The sequence below is a fragment of the Fopius arisanus genome, unplaced genomic scaffold, assembly GCF_000806365.1.
Source record: "Fopius arisanus strain USDA-PBARC FA_bdor unplaced genomic scaffold, ASM80636v1 scaffold00147, whole genome shotgun sequence".
Taxonomy (NCBI): Eukaryota; Metazoa; Arthropoda; class Insecta; order Hymenoptera; family Braconidae; genus Fopius; species Fopius arisanus.
In genome coordinates this window covers 198,723-209,955 of record NW_011887886.1, presented here as the reverse complement: position 1 = coordinate 209,955, position 11,233 = coordinate 198,723, and the positions used below count along the sequence as shown (strand labels likewise).

Genomic DNA, 11,233 nt, shown 5'->3' with positions numbered 1-11,233 from the left:
TATAACTCTATATTGATAGGTAAAATGTATTTTCTACAAGAACGTTCGTCTGGAATGCTGAAGGAATTTTATCCATTTCTTATTACATTATTTCTTTCTTTAATTGCTTCAGTTCTAGTCCGCCCGTGTCCTACAGAACACCTTTCGCAGCTTCTTTTGCTGCTATTGTTGGGACTGAATTTCTGGGGAACAAACACTGTAAGGGGACTCATTTCTGCTGGCAGTGAACAAAAATAGTCGATTGTAGCGGTTAAATTAATCACTTCATAACTTCAACACCCTTCTATTGTCTCAATCATTACTGAACTAATTGGCTATTAGAATTTTCAACCATAAACTGTTTATGTGTTTATTCATTGATTTTATATTCCCTTTGGAGGTATTAACATAGTTACATGGAATTTTAATCGGAACCACCCGCTGCTTGTGTGTTCATTAGTCCACCAGGGGAGGAATTCTGCGCGTTTTATGTTAACATGAAATCTCATTATTTCGCTTCCGTCAGGTGGAGCGCAGGCTTTATTTATGTCACATTTCAATCGGTTTTGGAACGTTTGTTTGGTGCGTAATAAGGGGAGGGATGAGAATTACAGTATGGCCGCCGTGCGTTCAACTTAGTGCTCCAAAATGAACAAATAATTAGAAATTGAAATGAAACTTGAGAAGAAACAAGTTGGCATCGAGTTATTATTATTAAAGTACTCAAAATCATTTTCAGCTCTCAAAGTAGTGGATTTATGAGGAGCTGCGAAGCATAGGGGCTCGGTTCCGAATTAGGTCCACTCTTCATTTTTGAAACTGGGCATAAAAGCGCGGGGCGGCCATACTGTAATTCTTATCCCTCCCCTCATTATTCGCCAAACAAACGTTCCAAAACCAATTGGAAATACGACATAAATAAAGCCTGCGCTCCACCTGGCGGAAGCGAAATAATGAGAGTTTATGTTAACATAAAACGCGCAGAATTCCTCCCCAGAACTACACTGGGAAAAAAATGTTCTTTAGCCAATAATACTTACTAACCACAAGAAAATAAATTTGGCATTAGTAAGTCTTATGGAAGTATTTACACACTGATTGTCAGATTTACTGGTGGTTTGTAAATATTATTGACTAAAGAAAATTTTTTTCTTTCTGTAATGGTGCTGCGCGCCTCCTAACGAGAGAAAAAAAAATAAGGTTTAAGTCGGGAAAAACGCGCTAAATTCCCCCCCAGAACGAACACCGTTTGTCTTTAGAGGAGGGGGTAGGTATGAATAGTGGGGAAAAGTTGCGTGGTCAGTATTGGAAATAAGATTTGGATTACGTATGGACGAGTAAGTAGTGCCATCAATTATTGTAATGAGGACTACGTGCATAGCAGCCTTTGAATCACGACGTACTGATTTAATCGTTTATCGAAGCTCCCTTCCTAATTTTGTAACTACATTGATTAAAGTCGTTATCCAATTTATTTAACAATTCTAACAGTCAGTTTGAGGTCACCTGGTCACTTGTACGCTATCGAGGTGGGGTGAACTGAGTAGACTGAAAGCAATCAGCATGTGTTGAGCTGTTGCCACTCTTGAGTAGACTTCTGGATACGTCGTATTTACATTGAGTTTCTTGAAGGGACCCACAGTAATATATACATTCAAATATTTCTATGACTTTCCAGTCGTATTATTATTTTAATTCCTGAAATCTTTCTCGTTCTTTGAATACGAGAAATCAGGCAGTTTTATTCATTGTGTGAGTGCAATCGAGATTATTATGTGAAATCCAAACCACAAATATTCATACTGAATTTCGTAAGCAGCTTAAGAAATCTCAAGGAAACAAAATTGATAAAGTATGCGACTGAACATGAGGACAATTACTTCAGGGTCTATCTGTTTCGGTGAGTCCAGAGTTCATCTTGAGAAAATGATCATATTACATATTCTTTATTGTAGAGTTATTGTTATGGATAATGAAAATGAACAACAGAAGAGAGAATGAGAATTAGAATGTATTTTTTCTATATATGATATGTTTATATATGTAATTATACATATTATATAGATAAAAAAATATTCCCATTGACTTTCATTAAACCATCATATTGACGAATGAAATCATTCATTATCAGAATAATTGAGTAAATAATACAGATATTTTTGGAATGTGAATTCTTTGCTGATAATCAGTTATTTCAGACGTGATAATCGAGTTTCCACGGGCATAGCTCCCCAACTGAACATTGATCATTGCTTCCTAAGGTTACAAAGAAGCTTAGATTAGAGATAATCCATGAAATACGATTGTTCGGGGATTTTATTTCTGCAAAAGAAATGCATAAATTTCAATGCAAACAGTAACATATTTACATGTAATTCACATGTAATAAGAATATAGTCCGTGTCCTCTTTCCCACTACATTATTTTTCCTATGTTACATTTCGATCACAATACTGCCATCTCCTTCATTATTACCGTGTTAGTGAGTGTTATCCACAGGATGAGTGTTTTTTATGTGTATCACTAGGTTAGGTATAGGGAACGACTGAATGTTACTTTGATTTTTTACACAGAGAGAAAAATGCATCACTATTTCGTGTGAGTCCATTCAAAAATTAGTGTGCTATTCACCAACCCATGGGACGAAACCGTGGTCAACAAAAAATTCGGATGTGGCGCCCCAATTTGTAAGGGAGTCTCACGGAAAAGTAGCGTAAGTTTTTCAAAAATTAGGGTGCCACATCCGAATTTTTCGGGTGGGTCATTCGAATTTTTTGTTGACCACCGTTTGGTCCCATGGGTTGGTGAATAGCACACTAATTTGTGGTAGAATTTTTCTCAGTGTATGTCGCCATCCATTTCGCAATATGGATCGTTGCACGAACGACGCAGAAAAATTCAGATCACTGAACTTTGACAAATGATAAAAGTGAACAGCAAAAATCCATAAACCGTATCGGAACCCAATATTAAATCATTTCTCGGAACATTTATCAAATCATTGGACCTTAGTCTGGTCACCCTATCCCTACTCTCATTTATATTAGTATTTTCGCTTCAGATTTTGACTATTTTTAAGTTCTAACTTTTTATCCCTGTATCAGATGTATCGATGCTTTATACTGGTAGCGTCGCGGCGGTAAACGGATGAATGTTTATCAAATTTTGAATTTCTGTGCTCATAGTACTTGCCTCTACCTATAGTGAAAGTATAAATCCATTGGGATTAAGAAGACGAATTTCCGGATTCAGATTATGATTAAGATTTGATTTCCCGTTTGAATGGTAACTCATGTCGGAATTTCCATCAAAGTCGGACACAATAATGATTAAATTTTCTATAAAGCAGAATTTTCGGTTTTGCTTCTGAATGGAAGCATTGCAATCGTTCGATTTTCCGATTTTGTAATTTTCCCTGGAAACGACGTAAAATGGTCTGAAATGTAAAAATACGAAGTTTGAAGAACGTATGTGTATGTGATGATTGTTAACGGAGGGTCAATGACAAAAGAGTAAATCAATTCCTAAACATTTCAAATGTGGCCAGTTCATAATAGTTCTAATCTGGACTTGATCTGTGCTGAATTTCAGTCGGATCGGTTGAGTAGTTTTTTTAAACATCAGTGTTTGTTTCTGACAAGTTTTTTGCCAATATCTCAGAAAACTATCCAACCGCTTACATTTTTTATTATTTTTAAATGTTTATCTCAGTGTGTTCTATATGGATCAGCCAGAATATATATATATATATATATATATATATATATGTATGCAAAGTTTTCAAGGTATTTCAATTTTCATGTTTTTCAAAAAAATGCGTCCACTTTGATTTTTAAAAAGTAACTTATCAACTTGAAATTTGGTAGAAAGATTCCTCTGATGATTGCAATGTTTGGGATTGCAAATGGGCTAGATCGGATAATTCGTTCAGGAGATATTCAACTTATATGAAACGATTTTGTCAAATATCTCAAAAACGACTGACGTTGAAATAATTTAATGAAAATATTATGCTGAAAAGTGGAATGGTGATGACTATATTTTTCATTTTTTTATATTAAATATAATCTCATAGTTGAGTAATTTGGCGAGGTAGGATGTTCTCAGGGTCAACTTTGCTTTTTTCTTTCAAATGATAGAAAAGAGAAAATTCGCTCCAAAAAGCTGAGAGATTACAGGTATTCTATTCGAAATGGTAAAATTAAAAAAAAGTAAATAAATAACATGTGAAGTAACAATCATATGTCTTCTATCGTTAGGAATGGCCGACTGCTTGTTTGCTGCCATTTTCATTTCCCCTCGGCTCGCCTGTAAAACAATTAAATTATTATTGGGAGCAAATTATGATTCATGATCGTATTCACTATTACATTAATCCGGAAATTGGATCGTTCAGTTGTAATTTAGTTCAATTTTACATAAAATTACCAAATCTTATAAATTTTAGCTTCTGAATGAAAGCATTCTAAGCATGCAAATTTAGGTTTTCGACTTTTGGTGTTATAACGATTGGTTATGATGACAAGAGTACGAATATGTATTTTTAGAACGTGTACGTACGCGTGTACTAGACTTCACGAAAAATTAACAATATTTTTTTTTTATCTTGCACCCTCGAAAAATGTCCGTTATAGATTCAAGATTCTTATCTCTTAGTTGGACCATGCAGCAATTTTTCCCGAGTTGCTCAGACGATTGTTTTCCCATTCAATTAATAAGTAAAAAATGATAACATGTCACATAATGTAACATACACTTCCGAATTATTCTTAAATTACTACATGAGCTTTGTTATTAATAAATATACGTACCCCAGGATATTTCTGTAACAAAATTTCTGGGAAATATTTTAAGAAGAAGCTAGGCCAATTATAACAACTTTGGAATATTGAAAATCTTATGATTTGTTCCTTTTCTATGCCCAGAAAAAATCTTTAAAAAATCGCACAAGTGTGAAATGATCCAGGTATTGCTTGAGAATGTAAAAGGAGCTCTTTTAAATATTTGTAAGTGATAAATAAGTCAAAATGAATAAATCGAAGGTGTACCTTCGTTTTTTCCCAACAATAACGAAAATTTTTTTTGTATGTCATAGTAGTTGTGTCTTTATTATCAAATCAAAAATTAATGATGATTGTAAGCGTTCATTTTTTAAAATTTATTTCATAATTTTCCAAAGAGTAGTTACTTAGTGATGAATATTCTCCAACTCAACAAGCAGATGTAATGAATGAATGAATCTTTATCGCGCTAATTGAAGTTCATTCAGGTATTTTCCACTTTTACGTATTAATTAATTAGCAGAACGATTTGCTCAATGAAGAGATATGAGACATAGTTTTCAAAGGTGCGAGGTCCAAAAAATAGTATTCCCAATTTTTTAGGACGCCTGGGGGGTACCTAAGTGTGTGTCCGTAACATACGCTTTCGTTAGAATCAATGGAATTGAATGAATTTTTCCTCTCAAATATGGGTATGTGTGAGTTCAATTCATCACTATAAATTAACAATTAATTTTTTAATTTATTATTTGAAAATCAGTTATTACACAATAAAAATAAATGTCTCCGATTGATCGAATAACGGTTTAAAAAATGGGATCTCCTCGTAGCGGAGCTGGGAGGCAAACCTGTCAGCAATACTTCTCAGTTTAATTTTTCGCAAAGTGATAAATGAAAGTTTTTGTCATGATATGAAATTATTGTGGATATTTTGGAATATTTGTCTTCGGATGCAGTCAATCATAACTCAAATTGCTTGGTCCAACGCTATTCAGTGGACGCTGAAAGATAATCACCATAAGTTCTCTGATACGTGTCATTTTTGTGACTATTTTTAGAATTCTGCAAAATTATCCTCTTTTCTTTATTTTTGTGTTCCTTGATGATATTCTTCAATTAAGGTTGTTGTCGCGAGAGAGTCAGGCTTAAAATTTACTACGCTCCGGGTTGATCTTCCGCTAAGCGGAGAATACGAGATAGAATATAAACTTTTGCGGGTGTACAGTTCCACTCGACTCATGCACACAAGAATGTACTATGCATGGATAAATGTACACACAGCTAACGCTAAATGGTGCCGATTGTGGCAACCGCGCGCAGCGTGTCTCTGATTTCATGTCTCTCTCTTTCTCACTCAATGTATTTATTTTATTTATGAATCGTCCCTTTGATTCGTCATTGACTGTTCCAAATAGATTCGCGCCACTCGAGCAAAAAGCGTTGTTGTCGCGTCGCGTGCAACAAACCCATGCGCTCCGCCCACTGGGAGAAATAATGTTACTTTGAAAATTTATGGGTCTACTACGAAACTGACGATCACTTTCTTTTTTTTTCAGTATATTGGTGGTCACTATTTCTACGTTCTGTGTTAATTTCATCAAAAAATGTCGAGTGGTTTTTTTTTTTTAATAAAAACGGTAAAATGCATTTGAACCCATGTTAATTCAAAAAATCATATCTCAGCTCAGAAACTGACGATTGGTTTTTTGTTGTGCTCATTTTGAAGGGAATTTTAAGAGCTATCTATAGCAGAAATTTTTAAAAAATCTGTCGAGAAACGCGTTTACACGACAACAACCTTAAAGTTTTCAAATTGATCCCTTTATTCACAAATGCATATTTCCTTAGAAATTGGTATAGAAATTTCGGAATAGATATAGAAAATCTTCCTAGAGAATGTTACTAGATTTGTATCAAAGTTGAACATGTATCGAAAAGTCTGTCGGAAGTGAAGTATATTGTTATCAGCCTAACTCATTAAGGAAGCTAATATCAACTGCACAGTCATTAAAAACCGAGTGGTCCAGGTGATATTACATATATAGATATATGATAATAGAGTATAAACGAACTTTCCGTCTAGGTATGACGGAATAGTATATTTCTCACTCAGCCTCTTTATTTTACTTGCCATGGTGAGAACATCATTTTTCTCCCGGGCGTAGGAGCAAAGTGAGAATTCGCGCAGTGGGTGGGAAGTGTGTGGACTTTGCTTCCGCTGGGGAGAAAAGGGAATTTTATTGAGGTCACCCGGCTGCTAACAGATTCCGTTGTAAAATACCTGGGACTTGAGTAGTTTTCTTCGAATGCGACCTTTTTCTCGGGCGAAATTGGGTAAAGGGTGTTACATCTACAAATGTGGAATTTTCCATCCGATTGGTTTCAATCTGAAAAACTTTAGCATTAGTTATGTTGTACCCTGCGTGGGGGGTACTTATATTTATTGTAGGTCCTAGGCTCGAAGGGATAAATCCCACCAATAGTTTATAAGTATGTAAATATGAGAGTTTATTAGTTTAATTATGTCATCTGACTGATTAGAAAGAATACGACTAACACACATCGGAACTCGATTTGGACCTGCCTTTTGCATACCCAAGAGCTTCTTAAATACATAATAATTTGTGTGTCATTACTTGGTCAGCATAATCTATTTGTGCTGGTATGTGTCACACTGACAATGCTGGATATTCCAATATGTAACAATAACCCAATTCACCAATATCTGGGGCATAACAGTTAGTTTAGAAAATGTTAGAATTAGTTAGTTACGTTTAGTTAGAAGACTCCCAAATGTGCGGAAACGGCCCCTTCCCGATAGCTACCTGATTCTAGACGTAGACGGGGCGACGACTTGTTTTCTAAAACTTTCCGTAAAATCTATATTTAAAACCTCTTTTGGAAATTTTGGTTCGGTGAAAGTTCCGGTAAAAATAAGTCATCTGAATAAAACTAGAATAATGAAGAAAAAGTTTTTGATCAAAATCGATGCAAAAAAATTGCAAAATTTAAATTTGAATTTTATACGTGCTACGAATAGGGAGAATCGGCAAGTAATATTTGTACGCTATCTGACTACGCGCGCTGACACCTGAAGGGCAAGCCCGAGAGGGCCCTTACCACAACCAACAGGTTCAAGCGGAACCATGCGACCGGCTGGCATTCGCCCCAAAACGTTGCAAAGTGTACGAGTAAATTTTTCGTTTCCGCAGACTAAGCCATCGAGGACACCCATAGACAGCACAATTATAACCAGCACCAGTGCCTAAAATTATAGTGAAATTGGCGCGGAACACGAAAAATTGCGAATGGCGTCGCTACCTTGCGATACGACGGCATTCGAAGAATTCATGCTCCCAGACATTAAATATACTCTCTAACGCGCTCTTCGTTAGCTACCCGAGTGGAAATTTTGGTCAAGTTCTAGTCAAGACTGGATCAGGTCATACTTGATGATTGATCCGGAAGTGACACGGTAACTGGATCAAATTTTGATCAGACATGTAACGCAAATTTAAATCAAGACTTGATCAAACTTTTCTGATCCGGTTTAACGGTTCCGGATTGGATCAAGTCAAATGTATAGAAATCGGATGACTGGAATATCGACAACAATAATAAATATTAACCATAACTCACTTAAAACAAAAGATAATCAATTTTTTTTATTATATCAGGGGAGGAATTCTGCGCGTTTTATGTTAACATAAAATCTCATTATTTCGCTCCCGTCAGGTGGAGCGCAGGCTTTATTTATGTCACATTTCAATCGGTTTTGGAACGTTTGTTTGGTGCGTAATAAGGGGAGGGATGAGAATTACAGTATGGCCGCCGTGCGTTCAACTTAGTGCTCTAAAATGAACAAATAATTAGAAATTGAAATGAAACTTGAGAAGAAACAAGTTGGCATCGAGTTTGTAACGAGCATCGGGGATGCCCGTTAGGATCCCCAATAAAAATCCAAAAATGGAGAGAGAGAGAGGCAGTAGGGACGTAGGTTAGGTTTAGGGAAATTAGGATTTCCCCCCCTTTTGGGGTGGTTTAGAGAAGGTTAAGGGTTAGGGGGAGTTTTAGAGGATAGGGTAAGCCCTACGGATCGGGTAGGTCCGGCTAAAAAGCCGGCGCTCCAGGAAAAGGGTTTAAGGGATTAATTGGTACGGGTGGAAGGCCGTACGGGGTGAAAATATTAACAACCCCGACGGATTGCCAAAGACTGTTTACGGGTGGAAGGTCGTATGGGGCAGATTCAGTCACTACCCCTACGAATTGCCAAGACTGAATACGGGTGGAAGGCCGCACGGGATAAATTCAGTCGTTATCCCGGCGGATTGCCAAATTCATTAAGGGTTAGGGAAATAAAATTAGAGTTAAGGATTTAGAAATAAGGGTCTTTTAGTCACGAGAATCGCGGAGAACCGATCCGGAAAGAGAAACACGGGCGATAGGAAAATTTTAGGAAATGAGAATTAATTCAAGTTTGAATTAATTCCCCCGCGAAGGGCTTGACCTAGAATAAGGTAGAGGGATCCACCAATCGACACCCGATCGATTGGTAGGCGTGATTAGGGGGTCAGCACAACGCGGCACTGACCTCCGAAAATTAGTTGCGTATTAACCGCGATAACATCGACACGTGAGTGAACAAGAGTGGTTAGTGAGACTTGACGAGGACATCCCAAGACACGAGAAGTGAGAAGCAGCCGAGATGGTCCTCAAACGGAAGAGAAGAGCTGCGAGAAAATCTATCGTGAGTTTTTACGGTTTATTTTGAGTATTTCCCCATTTTTGGCGGCTCCCCAATAATTAATTGGCGGTGATGAATTTTTCCGAGCCAGGGAAATGGCGTCGGTTGTGTCCCCCAAATTTTGGGTGGTTTTAGAGAAGTTGTAAAGGGTTTTACCGAATAATTTCGGTTTCCTCTACCCCCCAGTACGATTGGGAGGTTATCGGTGTAAGTCATGGGGTTTTGGGGGTAATTTTAAGTGGATTTTGGGTGAAATTGTCCACGGCCAACGAACCAGGCCGGTGGTTCTCCCTCGTGGCGCAATCGAGGCCGCCAACGAGTGGCTGTATGCAACAGGTGGGAAATCGCGCGTTAAATTTCCTCGTGATTATTAATTGTTTTAAGGGGACTAATTATGCGTCCTTACGCCTAAAAACTTGTGGGGTTGTGGGGGAGAGTGTCCCGAGCCAAATGGTTCAGGGTTTTCCGGAATCTGCCGAGCGGATTCCGAGTTATGGAATTTTAAGGGAAGTTAGATTTTTTTGGGGGGAATTTCTCCTCGCTGCTAACCGGGCAGCGAGGCATCGTGCGTCTCTCTCGCTCTCTTTCTCTCGCTCGCACTCCCGCGTCAAGGGCCCGATTCTGGGAAATTATCGATTTCCCGGGCGAAAATAATATTTCGGTTATTCCTCGGATTATCGCCAATCGATAATCCTTGAGGCCGCATTCCGATGAGATTATTGGATACTAGTATGGGATGTTTAGCGATATATTCGGTAATTGTCAAATAATTTATGTTCGCGACGATTTAAGAGGGAAATTAAAATTATACTTGGGGATTTTGCTGAAACTCTGGTATTGAGAGAGAATTATAAATTGCTAATAAAATTTGGAAGCAGATTAATCTAATTAAATCGTTATCATTTATTATTATTGTACTGAATTTTTACATGAATAGCGGAACACGTAAGGACAATGTTTTGTTGCATAAGTTTATTTCTCGCCTCCCTTTCCCTTTCTTTTTGATATTTTTCCCGATTTTGCCATAACCTTGTTCCCATCTACAATCCACCCCTCTCTCCACAACAGGCATACTGAGCGACCCCAGGACCCCCAGTCACCTTTCCCCAAAAGCCTAACTATCCTTTCCGTTCCCTTCAGGTTCCCTTTTTGATTTTTGAGTATGTTTTAGCGTTGGAGTTTTAAGAGTTTGAGTTACGATTTTCGGTGAATCGAATATCGAGGTTAGTTAAGTTTAGGATTAAGGACTTTTTCCGGTTTGGTAATTCCTGTCAAAAATTACCTGGCGCCCATAAGGTTAAATTTTAGCAGGTTTTTGTTAGGCTCAGGGGAAGTAGGGCGAAGGTAATGGCCATTTCCCATTCACCGGGAAAATGTCACGTTACAAGTTAGTATTATTTAAGTACTCAAAATCATTTTAAGCTCTCAAAGTAGTGGATTTATGAGGAGCTGCGAAGCATAGGGGTTCGGTTCCGAATAAGGTGCGCTGTTCATTTTTGAAACTGGGCATAAATCATCCCTCATCCCTCATCCCTCCGCTCATTATTCGCCAAACCAACGTTCCAAAACCATTTGGAAATGCGACATAAATAAAGTCTGCGCTCCACCTGGCGGGAGCGAAATAATGAGATTTTGGGTGTGTTCCGCCAGGGAACAGTACAAGTCCAGTAATAGTGATTTCTAGTGCATTTTAGATTTGGTAACTAGAGGTTGGTACTGTTACTGGAGT

At 37.6% G+C, this 11,233-nt stretch overlaps 1 protein-coding gene across 2 annotated transcripts in view; it reads left to right on the top strand.

Moving 5' to 3' along the window:
* Window positions 1-1,294: 1,294 nt before the first annotated feature.
* Window positions 1,295-11,233, top strand: part of LOC105272158 (27 kDa glycoprotein) — a 39,795-nt gene continuing 29,856 nt past the window's right edge. The window contains exon 1 of one of the 2 annotated variants that reach the window (XM_011314104.1): window positions 1,295-1,316. In XM_011314104.1, coding sequence (XP_011312406.1) covers window position 1,316 — 1 coding nt within the window. In that variant the 5' untranslated portion in view covers window positions 1,295-1,315. The other variant, XM_011314103.1, reaches the window with a different exon arrangement.